At 42.7% G+C, this 13737-nt stretch overlaps 1 protein-coding gene across 2 annotated transcripts; it reads right to left on the bottom strand.

Moving 5' to 3' along the window:
* Window positions 1-835: 835 nt before the first annotated feature.
* On the bottom strand, window positions 836-11910 carry CCDC117 (coiled-coil domain containing 117). Of its 2 annotated transcripts, XM_061385230.1 has the most exons (5): window positions 11588-11910; window positions 10841-10894; window positions 6458-6682; window positions 5880-6017; window positions 836-3764 (listed from the first exon to the last, which is right to left on the bottom strand). In XM_061385230.1, the coding sequence occupies exons 1-5, from the start codon at window positions 11767-11769 to the stop codon at window positions 3527-3529; spliced, it is 837 nt and encodes a 278-aa protein (XP_061241214.1). In that variant the 5' UTR covers window positions 11770-11910; the 3' UTR covers window positions 836-3526. The 2 variants fall into 2 exon arrangements, with proteins under 2 accessions (XP_061241214.1, XP_061241215.1); XM_061385231.1 differs by lacking the exons at window positions 10841-10894; window positions 11588-11910 and adding an exon at window positions 8093-8817.
* Between the last annotated feature and the right edge of the window lie 1827 nt (window positions 11911-13737).

Raw genomic sequence — 13737 nt, 5'->3', positions numbered from 1 at the left:
GATTAAAAGAAACAGGTGACAGATGGCTAGACACCAATTCCCTGACCCTTCAGACACCAACGTGTGCCTGCCTTCCTGCTTTCCTAGCAGGTGTGCTGCGGGCGCAGGCAACGTAGGGACAGACGTGTAGGCAGAGGACATTCCTACACCAGGAATTCTCATCTTCAAAGACATTCAACCAACCCCGTGACTTCTAAAGTTAATGAAGGGACAGGAAGACTGGCTTGTTTACCTGCCAACCGGTTTTTAAAGACAACATCCTGTCTTCTGGAGCTGTACTCTAACACTGTATTCTAATTGCATGAAGTTCATCTCATATGCCACACTGGTAAGAGTATTTGAACCAAACAGATACATATACGACTGTATTCCCTCAAGGTGTTTAAAGTTACATTGCCTGAACTATACCCCTTACTGTAGTTTATTTCAATGAAATCTAAACACGTTAGGTATTGCTGTCAAGAAACTGTATGTAAAACCACTGCTCAAGTAGGAAGAACCCTGGACCTGGTGAACTGATTATACTAAATTGTCACTATCTACTTAGGCTTAGTTTTCAAATCTATAAAAATAAATTAGGTAACTTTTAGCTGTGATTTTCAATTCAGGTAGAAAAGGTAACTGCATTGAAAACTCTGCCCACCCACAAATAGGGATCCACATTTATCCAATAATGGTCGTAAACATACAGGCAATACTGCCACCCAGTGACCTGTCAACTCAAGAACGGAACGACCCTGTTACTGAACATTAAGGACTTTTCCTACTTCCTGGACTTGCCCAAACTTGCTGATTTCAGTTTACTTAAATGCAGAAATACAAATGCCTCAAAAAGTCCAAAACACTTAAGAAGTTTTATTGAAAACAATAAAATACAGAAACACCATATTCTCATTTTAAAGTAAAACTGACAGCATCTTCCAGAACTTTCCTAGTATTCCACCTTTCTTATCACTATTTAAAAAACAAAGCCAAGTCCCAGATCCAAAATAATCAATGAACCTGCTGGTAAATATTCTTCTTATGGTTAGAGCTACCACCCTACTTTCTTTTTTTTAATTGGACATTTGCACCTTTTCAAGAATGAGTAGCAATTTTTGATTAATATCTGTAAGAACTGGACTTACTTTCTCCATATTAATTAAAAAACAAAACCACACACACCCTAATCAAACTCAGAGGAAATATACATTTGTTCATTAAAGCTCACCTGCTTTAGATAACCGTTTCTCATCACACATTAGCATAGTAAGCCAATGTTTGATCCATGCTGTAAGTTTTACAAAATGAAAAGACCTGTTAATTCCCGAGGGAAACCTTAAGGCAAAAACAAAAACCTTACCCTACAAAAAGGGAAACAAAGCAAGTCATGGGGCCTGTGGAGACGGCTCAGATGAGTAAGCACCACAAGGATGAAGAAAATTTTTGTACAAACGAATGCGGGTTTAAAGAGGTGCACTGAACATCCATGTTTCCCGCAGAAATGATGATCGTGTCAGATAAAATGACTCCTGAAACAAGTTCTGCCTGGATTTCAATTAAACAGAATCCTGCTAGTTCTCTCCTACATAAAGCTGTGGTATCAGAGCCTTGTTCAGAGAGCTCTTCCTACTGTTCACTATACAGACCTGGATCCCAGGCCTGTCCAACACCCCTACAGAGGACAGTGTAAGTGTGTGTGTGTCCTTTGGAAAACTGTCATCTCTTCTTCACCTCAACACTGGGCCTAACTCCAAATTCCAGGCAGTCACTTCCTCTTTATGAGCTGTAGCAGAACTAACTTTTTATCTGGAGACTTCTTTAAGGCTACAAATGTTACAAGTTGGTCCCATTAAACAATGACCTAGAGGCAGCTGACATGGCGTGAATCAAACACGTGCATGTTTCAACAGAACACAGTTTACATTCATCTCTAAATCTGAGATTAAGAAACTAGTAGCTGGTTTCCAACTGGTTTCAATACTGGTTTGAAGTCTGAATAATTTTACTGTGTAGACATTAAATATTTTGTTTAAATATTAAACATTAAATCTTTTCCTGACTATCCAGACAGAAATAGAAAAAGCAGGAACTACAGGCAGAAGAAACAGTCTAGTTAACAGACTTGTGACTTCTACACCATCTGTAACAAGGGGAGGGACTTCGGCATGGGTTTCAAAATTGCCTGGGAGCTGCCTCCTAAAGTCACCTCTACTTGGCATAAACCATTTTTTTCTACACAAGGTATGTGATTCCTACAAAAGAAAAGAAACCCAGAAAACAAAACAAAAAGAACTGGGGTGGTCTCCTGCTGTCTGATTAAAGGGCCAGTATTACACTCATTTAATAAGTTATAGTGGGTATTCTGTAGCACTAAAGGGACGGTCACTTTACTTTGTACTACTGAGTCCTTGCCACGCAGAAGAGCTGTTCCTGAGAAAAAAAATACTTCAATCCTGGTTACTCTCAAGAAGACACCCTGAGCCTGGGTAGTGTCCTCCGGATGATGATTTCTGGCCGGCAGGAAGCTATTCTCTAGTAACTTCTAGGCTTACTGCACAAAGAGTTGAAGCACTAGGCAAACTGGCTATTTCAGTAAATCTCAATGTCACTTGCATGTGCTCAGTTAATTATTCAACCTTTCCTAAATTAACATTAAAAAAAACCAAAAAACAACTTGCTTCTACAGGCACATTTCTTTAACTACTGAAATAATATGCTGGGCTGAGCTGATACGGCACTTCCTCAGGATGACTTAAGGAAGCTTCTCCCAGAGCCAGTTCACACACTGGTTACCTCACAATCTTCTAAACTATCACTCAAAGTCAATTAGGCTGTAAACATCACTGAAGAGCTGGGTTTATGGATTAGGGAAACCGAGGAGCAACAGTAGCACACGGCAAAACAAGCCTCGGAGGAAAAACCTTTTCTTTGTATTTTCCATTGCATTGTCAAGAGGCAAGGAGGGGAGCCACAACACTACTGGCTATTTAATCAATAAAGCTACACTGAACTGACAACTAATATACAAATTTCAGAGCCTCTGTTAAATTCCCCAGCAATAGGCCTAAGCTACTGTCATCCTCCTCCTCCCCAGTAATATCTAGTTACCATTATAAACAGAGCTCATTTATCTGAAGTTGTGGCTCAACTGTCAGGGCACACTTGTAGTAGGGAGAGCACTCTTTTTTTTTAATGCATCTTTTTCAGCTCAAGTGTCTGAATATTCTCCAAGTATCTGAATGACTTAGATGATGTGACAGATGACTTAAAAGTCACATACAGCTTCTACACTCAACTCTGCAGAATGTACTCTCACATTCCTTTAATAAGCCCCCTAGAAAACTGCTTTTCCCTTGAGACAAGTTTCCTTGGCAAGAAGTTGAAGTTCAAGAAATGGCTACCCAAAATCAAGAGTCCCACCCCAAATCACAGGTGGAGATATTACACCCGTTTCAAAACTTTCAAGTCCCTATACTGTACAAGCAGGCTCATGACTGAACACATAAGCTCTGCAACATGACAACTTTAGTGTAGAAACTGGTTTCTAGAGTTCCATCTCCTCTTCTGTGCAAGCAGCTGTCTCCAAACTATTGTAAACAGGCAACCCTGTTGGCCGAGGTTCCAAGAACAGTTCAGTTCTTTGAGGAAAGGCAGTGCCAGCAGCTGCGTGCTTAGTTTGGCTCTCTCCTGTGTAGTTCTTAGCATTAGATGACGGCTTTGGCTTATCAGAAAGGAGTTCAGGGAGAGGTTTCCAGAGCACAAGCTCCATGGAAGGACGGCTCCTAAGACAGGAAATACATATCTGTATCAACAACTTTACAAAGCAGAAATAAAAGACATACGTTGAAAAACTAATGTTTGCAAGCTAGTATATAAAAATTGATGGGAGGACTTCCCTGGTGGGCCGGGGGCTCCACATTGGGAAGACACTCCCAATGCAGGGGCCCGGGTTCCACTCCTGTTCAGGGAATTAGATCCCACATGCTGCAACTAAAAGATGCTGCGTGCCGCAACTAAGATCTGGGCAGCCAAAAAAAAAAAAAAATCCAAAAATAAAAACCAAAAAAAAACCACGGATGCAATGTGATAAAAATAGGGAGAATTATGACAATCCAAACTTATCTTTACAAAGGCCACTCAAGTGCATAAAATTTTAGAGTTCTGCACGCATTGTAAGCAAAGCAACTGGCTGCACTGAATGCTGTGATTAGAATATAAATGTTCAATATGAAACACAGAGGCCCTTGATTTAACATTATAGTTTCTTCTTAAATTGTGGTTAGTATTAGCAGACGTCGGTTTTTATCTTGTACTAAACCATTATAAATAAAAAGAAACACTGGCTAAATACACTAAAAATATCTCAGCAAGCCTTTTGCTTATTAGTACAGCTATGAAGTATATAATGCTTTGTGCAGTAAGCCACTATCTGTGTCTACCACCCCACAACCTATTTCATCTAGTGATGGTTTGATGGTTTCTGGGACCCAAGTGCAAGGCAAAATAAAACACAAACAATGAAGAACACCCCACAAAGGTTAGCTTCTGGAAAACTACCAAGAGCAGCAAGTGCTAATGCTTTACACTGGGGGGCAATGTGACCTGCTTACTCGTGGCTAAACTATTTACCCACCCTCAGGGCTGGGTAGTTAATTATAAGCTCAAGCTAGGAGGCTAATGCAAAACCCCATGAGCTAACATCCAGCAATAGGAGAAACCACAGTGTCTAAAGACAGTCATCTACCTAGTACCAGTGGGACTGGTAGCCTAAGAGAAGTTTTCAGATATCTGACACTTACTCTCACAGTACCAAGTCTACTGAAAGTCTTTTCTAGGAAACACCTACAGGGCACTTTATATCTTGCCTACTACAGTTGGCCCTCCATATCTGTGGGGTTTTGATTTGGACCATTTTATATAAGAGATGTAAGCATCCCTGGATTTTGGTATCTGTAGGGGTCCTAGAAGCAATCCCCCATGGATATTGACAGACAACTGTATTTTACAGAGTAAGGGACCATCTTGAGACCATCGAAGTCCAAGGACGATGATTAGTCATTATCATGAATTACAGGCTACCATTAGTTTTATGTTAATGGGGCCCAGGCTGCTTTGCTTTTTAGGTTCTTACGCTTGCTTTCATTTCCTCTGTCTCACAGTGAGATACAAATATGAGCTCTAGACTGTGGCCTCTGTGATAACTTTTTTGACTGCTGGTAAACTTTTCACTTTTTTCCAAGGTCTTAATGGTGGTCCAAGATAACTGACAGAGCCACGTAAACAGGTAGTTTTCAAGTGTGGTTCTTACAACCTATCACAGTAATTTGAGAGAATGGGTTCTTTCTTGCCAATCCTCCCATTCCCAAGTATTAGACTATGGGTGCATTTCCGGACTTCAAAACCACCCAGGGGTAAATAGGCAAGGCAGCCACTCCTGTGAACTTCCAAATCCCACTTGCACAGCATTCTGCTCACCCCAATGAACTAAGAAAAGGTCTCCAACCTGGGCTAAACATAAAGCCTACTGAGCTTTCACTTAGTTGGTGATCAGAAGTGTTTAGAGACATTGGTTCTTCCTTTTAAGATCATAACAGGGGACTTCCCTAGTGGTCCAGTGGTAAAAAATCTGACTGCCAATGCAGGGGACATGGCTTTAATCCCCTGGTGCAGTATTTCACAAGCTGAGGGTCAAGCCCATGCAACGCAAACACTGAAGCCTGTGCACCCTAGAGCCTGTTATCTGCAACAAGAAAGCATCACAACTGGAGAGTAGCCCCAACTGCTGCAACCAGAGAAGGCTTGTGCACAACAATGAAAACCTAGCACAGCCAAAAATACATTTAAAAGAATTTTTAAAAAAGATCAGAGCTGAATGGAAACGAGAAACCAAAACTTACATGGACTCAATCATCTTTTTTGTAAAGATTTCATCAAATTCCCTCTTCAAACCTGTTTTCATGGTATCAGAAAGGACAAGGCTGGGGAGACGGTTAATATTTCTGTCAGCTTCAACTTCTTCATCTTCGTCAATTATTCTAAACAAAGGCAGACGCAAAGAAAAAAAATTATTTGGTTAAACATATATTCTATTAATTGGACAAAATTTTTAAAATAAAAAAGGATAAACTCAACAGGTGCTACAGCAAAAGGTTAAGTAAAGTATGAAACTCTACTTTGGAGAGAAGGAAGTATATACACAAGAGCTACATTTGACAAAAAAGATACCAAATTTGAAGGCTAAAACCCTCATAAACCAAAAAATTAATATTCAGAGATAGTAAATGAAAATATTTAGTACAGTTCTATGAAAAACGCTTACTTTAACATTTAAAGTGCATACTTTAAGCTTCTTGATTTTTATTGTTTGACAGGCTTAGGATTAAGGAATCACCAGATGATGAATTAGACTAACTTGAAAGAGAGGAGATGTTACACAGGGACAACAAGAAGCCAGACGGATATGCTGTCCATTTACCTGTCCTCAATTTCCTGAAGCCTCCTTCGGGCAACTTCACACTGTGGTTCCCCCGTTGTCTGATCCATCTCTTCACAAATAACATCTAACATGCCAGGTGCAGAAAGGCCACTAGTGCATGGATTTACTCCATGACCCTCTATATCCTGATGTGCACAAAGAATCCAGTCATTAGGACCAGCACAGAGCCCTGCTTCAGTTAGCCTTTTCTTTCTTACTGGACAACTGAAAAAAAAAAAAAAAAAAAATCAATGAAAATCCTGACTGATACAAATGAAACATGTATCACCACCACTGCTAATAAAATTCTGCTATGAAAAAAACTCTTAACTTTTGACAGTATGTGATTACAAGATGGAAAATCACGCATTTTCTTTTCTGTCATTCTCACAGCCACCCTGAGATGTTTCCCTTAACATCTGTCAAATTAGGTTGCACCTGCAAGATTTTGCCTTTCCAGATTAGAAGCGTTTGACATGAGAATTTAAGAGTCATTCTTACTTACTCAGCTCTGGAAAGGTCAAGTGGAAAGTAAAGAAACCAAGAATCACAAAGTAGCGATTCAGGGCCAGCCATACTTTTTCATACTGCTGCTGCTCCATTACACTGGGCATATGAGGAGGTGGTCTGCAGGCATCCTATATTCCCTTAGGGCAAAAACACATGCTTCATCAGGTCTGCAGCAAGTACGACAGGCGCAGGTGACACTGCTCATTTCTTGGTTCTTGCCAAAAATGGTAGAGGCTGTCATTTGCTCTATGGGTCCCTTCCTAATGGGGTGCACTTTTCTCCCAGCTTGCAACATAAACTATCTTCACTTTCTAGAAAATTTTACATTTCACTGAGACCATAAGAGTTCAATTCAGATTACTCTGCACATGTGGAAACAACAATGTAGAAAACTAGAGTGCCCCCTCTAAAGTGTCACATAAGGTGAGTTGTATTTTGGGCACCAGATTCCAGAGACAGGTGCTGTATCCTCTATGCTTTTCATAGAGGATTCTCACTAAAACCTGCCTTGTTAGGGAAGTTCAACTGCTCAAGCTCTTAACACATACTAGTATTTGTAAGCACTACAACATGCCCAACATTTAGTTGCTGTTTAGTCACTAAGTCATGTCCAACTCTTTTGCGACCTTATGGACTGTAGCCCGCCAGGCTCCTTTGCCCATGGAATTTTCCAGGCAAAAAACTGAAGTGGGTTGCCATTTCCTTCTCTGGAGAGCTTCCTGACCCAGGGATCGAACCTGTCTCCTGCACTGCAGGCCGATTCTTTACTACTGAGGGGTGTCCTGAACAGACAACCAGCCCTGCTCTGAGTATTTAGACCAAAAGTACGTTATTGCCTGGATATCACCAAGCACAATCTCAATCATATGTTTAGCTTATTATTAGTTTTAACTCATAAGTGAGTATTAAGAATGTCTCTCCATAAATTAAACACTTCTTTAATACTAAGCTTATTATTAGTTTTAACTCATAAGTGAGTATTAAGAATGTCTCTCCATAAATTAAACACTTCTTTAATACTAAGGTATGCGATGTTCTGGAAAGCAGAAGAAAAAGTTATACACATTAAGAAATCATCTAAGAAGGAGCAGAACAACTTTATAGAGATCAATGATGATTAAGTACCAGAGAAAATGGGACATAAAAGACTTTAAAGTTCTGATAAGAGCCACTGAAGTGGCAAGCAGCAACACACTTCTGGGCGTTCGACATCCAACTGTCCAGTCCCTTATCCTCTCAGGGCCTCAATCTCTCCATCTGCAAATTAAAGATGGTTAACTTTTAAAGTCAATGGTTTTTACACTTCAAAATTTTTATTTATGACATTAGAATTATTTAATAATCTCCTAGGAAACTTCCCTGGTGGCTCAGACAGTAAACAATCTGCCTGCAATGCAAGAGACCTCAGTTTCATCCCTAGGTCAGGAAGATCCTCTGGAGAAGGGAATGGCCCACTCCAGTATTCTTGCCTGGAGAATTCCGTGGACAGAGGAGAGTCTTGGGCTACAGTCCGTGGGGTCGCAAAGAGTTGGACGTGACTAAGCAACTAGCACTTCCACACTTTCAAAAGATAAAAGCAAAGAGGTCCTTGTGCATCCACAGCAATCCCAAAGCTATAAAGAACATAAATGTTGTCTGGTCTAGAGGTTTTTTATTTTAAATTTTTTGGCCATGCCACATGACACGCAGGATTTTAGTTCCCCAATCAGGAATCAAACCCACGCCCCCTACATTGGAAGCATGGAGTCCTAACCACTGGACCACCAGAGAAGTCTCAGATTTTTAAACTGAGGCAACTTTCAAATCTACTGTCTTGTAGGTTTATTATCAACCTGGTGAGAAAATTAAAAGTTTCTGTTGGCAAAAAAAAAAAAAAAAATCACACAAAAGGTGAAAGACAACAAATCTGGGAAAAACACAACATACATAAAAAAGACCAATAAGTCAATAAAAGATCTGCAGAAACATAAAGAATTCACCCAAAATGAAACACAAATCGCTTAAAAGGAAAAGATGTTCAAAATTGTATATAATTTACAAAACTTAGAAGTGATCTAATTTAATTATAAAATGCTTGCACTCATAAAAATACATATAATAATTATAAAACAAAAATCCATGAAAGTAATATTCAAAATACAGAATGCCATCAGCATCCCTATATGGTACTCTATTCCCTCCTCCCCGTAAGTACACACTGCTGCTGCTAAGTTGCTTCAGTCGTGTCCAACTCTGTGTGACCCCATAGACGGCACCCCACCAGGCCCCGCCGTCCCTGGGATTCTCCAGGCAAGAACACTGGAGTGGGTTGCCATTTCCTCCTCCAATGCATGAAAGTGAAAAGTGAAAGTGAAGTCGCTCGGTCGTGTCGGACTCTTAGCGACCCCATGGACTGCAGCCTACCAGGCTCCTCCGTCCATGGGATTTTCCAGCCAAGAGTACTGGAGTGGGGTGCCATTGCCTAAGTACACACAGTCTTTTATAATAACCACGTCATTTTAAAAAATATACATTATCATGTATGTAAATATGCAATATTAAAAGTTTTCAGTTCTGCCTGGTTTTGACCCTTATATAAGGAATTATACTGAATATGTATACATTTGTGCTATGTTTCTTTTGTTCCTACTATGCTTATAAGACACATCTGGGTTGGTAAGTGTGGTTCAGTGTTTCTTTTTTGCTGAACTGAACTTAGCAAAAATTTATTATGTTCAGATACTGTTAAGGGACATTCCAATTTTGAGCCATCATGAACAAGGATGCCATAAACTTTCTTGTACATGTCTTCCGATGAGCATGTGTAGTGAAAAAAAAGAACTGCTGGGTAAATGGGTATGTGTGCCTTCAACTCATTCAAAACTGCTTCCCAAAGTGTTATAGCAATTTACATTCTTATCCAATAGTGTCTGTGAGTTCCTGGTGCTACAGAACCCTCCAATATCTGGTAGTGGAGTACTTTCTCACTGTGCTTTTAATATGCATTTCCCTAAAGACTGATGAGGTCGAATATCTTTTCATTTGTTTGGTCATTTTGATATCCTCTTTAGGGGATGTCTTTTACTCCTTTTCTTTTTTAGACATGCAGTATTTTCCCTATCAGTTAAGAGGTGATCAAAAAGTTTGAAAATACAATTCTGATGAGAAGATGGAGAAACACACATTCCCAAAGTTTAAAGGAGTATAAATTGCCAACAACTTGCTTAAAATTCAAAATGCATACATTTAAAGATTGAGCAATTTCCCAGCTAGGAATCCATTTATCTAATTACAAACACAAAGAACTTAAGACCAGGTCACTTTAGATTTGTTAGTATTAAAATCCATCACGGGGAGACTGGTTAATTACCTATTCCTAGCCTTACAACAGAATTCAACTCAACTGTTGAAAAAGAAATGAGATAGAACTCTATGTGTCCATATGCAACAAGTTACAGGAGAGTAAAATGAAAACACCAGTGTTGCAGTGTTAACAGTGTGTTACTAATAAATGTAAAAAACCAGAATTATACAGCTATAAACGTGCACATTTTTACATTATCTTCCTTAAGGGGAAACAGGCAATAAGGATAAACCTCTGGGGAGAACTGGGAGCATAAAATTTTGCCTTCTGCTAATTTTTAAAAATTTTGTGCATGTAATAATACTCATAGGCCTCAAAGTTCAAACATGACAATCGCTTATGCCTTAAGAAGCTTCCCTCTGACCTGCCCAGCTCACTGCTCTAAAAGGCAACCTGTGTTGTCAGTTCCTTGGGCCTCCTTTCAGAGACACCTGATGTTCCACCTTTTCACTTAAAAACAAATAGTTACGGATATAAAATAGGTTAAATTAAGTGACCGTTAAGTGACTAAAAAAGCACTTGAAACTTACTCATCCTCCTCCTCCTCCTCTCGCTTGTGTTTCTTTCTACAGTGAGTTGAAATACTGTTAAAACAAACAAACAAACTCAGTCAGTTGAGAAATTTACTGAGCTGGTACTTTCAGCATCCACTTTCAGGCTCCGATAATCTTGCCCACCCCACTACTATCAGCTCTCCCCTCCCTTGTCCTGTGGTATGGATATACAGGTCACACGGTCAGTCAGGTAAAGTGTTGGCTGGTCCTGACAAAAATCACACTGAAAGCTAAATTCATTCGGTCAAGACTGGGAGAGATAAACTGGGGCGACCAGCGTAGGGAAAACCTATCGGGGAAAGCACCATGGTGAGCACTTTAGTTTATGATCCCACTAGAAGGACCCATTTCTCTCCCAAGTTGCGGATGAGGAAACTCAAGAGTCCGAGAGTCGCTTAAAGTTGCCAACAACAGCTGCCGGGCGGCAGTCCGGAGGGAGCGAGGCGTGTGCGCGCCCAGGGCAGCTCCAGGCCCGGGTCTGGCCGGCTCCCACCCCCGCACGCCCAGGGTGAGCAGACCTCTCCTCACTCCGGGCGCTAGCGCGCCGAGGTCGGAACCGGACCCCCGCGCTGTGCGACCTCCGCGATTTACGGCAACCGCCTGTGGGGCTATGTCTCCTCATCCTCAACTTGAGGTTGAAGAGCCCCCGCCAGGGTCGCGAAAAGGGTCAACTAGCCCGCGCCGGAGCCTACACCCGCCCCCGCCGCCCGCCGGTCTCCTCACCGTCCGCGCGCCGCGCTCCCGCCGGAGCTGCTCGGGGTGGCGCGAAGTCCCGGCCGCGGGGCCAGCTCGGCGCCCTCCGTCCCCGGCGGGAAGGCCCGACCGGCGAAGGCCGGCGGTGGCTGCAGGAAGTCCGAGCCACCGCTCAGGGGAAGGCCGCTAAACGGCCGGCCGAGCGCCGCCATCGCCGGGGAGACGAGGAGGCTGCGCCCACGGCCCCGGCCGTCCGCGTCCCCGGGCTCGGCAGCAGCGGCCACAGCGACTGCCGAAAGGTACCCGCCTCTGAGCCCGCTTCCCGACCCCACGTCACGCCTTCTAGAACCCTCCACCCCAAGCCGCCCGGAGCACGCCGGGATTTGTTGTGTGTGGCGAACTGCTAGCGCGAGGGCTGCTGGGAGCTGAAGTCCTTAAGGACTACAAACAAGATGGCTTGTCGTCTTCGGGGCTGGAGTATGGCCCTACCTAGCAGAGGTCCTAGGTCCAAATCCTCACTCGTCAAGTAACCTCTATATCTCAGTTTTCTCAGTAGTAAAACCCGAAAACAGTAGTACCTATGTTTTTAAGATTGACAGGAGAAGTAAATGAATTAAAACCTCTAGAGCCCTTAGACGGAGAAGGTGATGGCACCCCCACTCCAGTGTTCTTGCCTGGAGAATCCCAGGGACGGCGGAGCCTGGTGGGCTGCCGTCTCTGGGGTCGCACAGAGTCGGACACGACTGAAGCGACTTAGCAGCAGCAGCAGCAGAGCCCTTAGAAGTTCTAAGTTAGAACACTTCTTGGCACATGTAAGTGTTAGTCGCTCAGTCGTGCCCGACTCTTTGCGACCCCATGGACTGCAGCCTGCCAGGATCCTCTGTTCATGGACTTTTCCAGGCAAGAATAATACTGGAGTGGGTTGCCATTTCCTTCTTCAGTCTTCGGTGTTTTAATGTAAATGAAGTTGGTGACACTTTAGAGGAAACGGCATGGAAGATCAGGAAAACCCTCAGAGTTCTCCTGAGCGGTATTGGCAAGCCTTCCAGCCTCTCTCTGGGGGCATCTAGAGACAACTGCTTGCTAAAGGGCTAGCAGAGTTGGCCGTCCCAACCACCGATCACGACAGTTACTTCCCATCTCAGGAAACGGCACCATCGTCTAGTCTGAGTTGCTTATACCAAAGTCAATGCCCTTCAGTCAAAGACCACCAAGAACTCACACTTGTGTTGCATATGGACACATAGAGTTCTACTTCATTTCCATTTCAACTGTTGAGTGGAATTCTATTGTAAGGCTGTGTGTGCTTAGTAGCTCAGTCGTGTCCTACTCTTTGCGACTCCATGGGCCTGTAGTCCGCCAGGCTTCTGTGTTCATGGGGATTCTCCAGACAGGAATATTGGAGTGGGTTGCCATGCCCACCTCCCGGAGATCTTCCCACCCTAGGGATCAAACCCAGTCTCCCGCATGGCACGTGGATTGATACTGTCTGAGCCACCAGGAAAGCCCCATTGTAAGGCTAAGTGTAGACAAATCTAAGTTTTTTTGTATATATTTGCAAGTAGGTAAATGGATTCCTAGGTGGAAAATTGCTGACAATGTTTTTAAAATAAACATGTTCAATACAATGAGATGCAATGCACCAAATGTTTGTGTCCATTGCACCTCATTGTATATTAACCCAGATGGAGTAGAACATGAGGTTAAAAACAAGAAGTCGAAAGAAGCAAACATCAGCAACGAGCATTTATTGAGCACTTACTTCCCTGGTGGCTCAGACGGTAAAGTGTCTGCCTGCAATGCAGGAGACCTGGGTTCAATCCCTGGGTTGGGAAGATCCCCTGGAGAAGGAAATGACAACCTACTCCAGTACTCTTGCCTGGAAAATTCCATGGACTGAGGAGCTTGGTAAGCTACAGTCCCATGGGGTGGCAAAGAGTCGGACACAACTGAACAACTTCACTTTCACTTTCTTTCACTATGCTAGGGCACTGCTTCTCATTAACTCCACCACAACTCTGTACTTCCCTGGTGGTTCAGACAGTAAAGAATCTGCCCATAATGCAGGAGACCCAGGTTTGATCCTTGGGTCGGGAAGATCCCCTGGAGGAGGAAATGGCAACCCACTCCAGTGTTCTTGCCTAGAGAATCCCATGGACTGAGGAGCCTGTCAGGCTATA

This window comes from Bos javanicus, chromosome 17 (assembly GCF_032452875.1).
Source record: "Bos javanicus breed banteng chromosome 17, ARS-OSU_banteng_1.0, whole genome shotgun sequence".
In the NCBI taxonomy this organism is placed as follows: Eukaryota; Metazoa; Chordata; class Mammalia; order Artiodactyla; family Bovidae; genus Bos; species Bos javanicus.
This window is presented reverse-complemented; position numbering and strand designations above follow the sequence as displayed.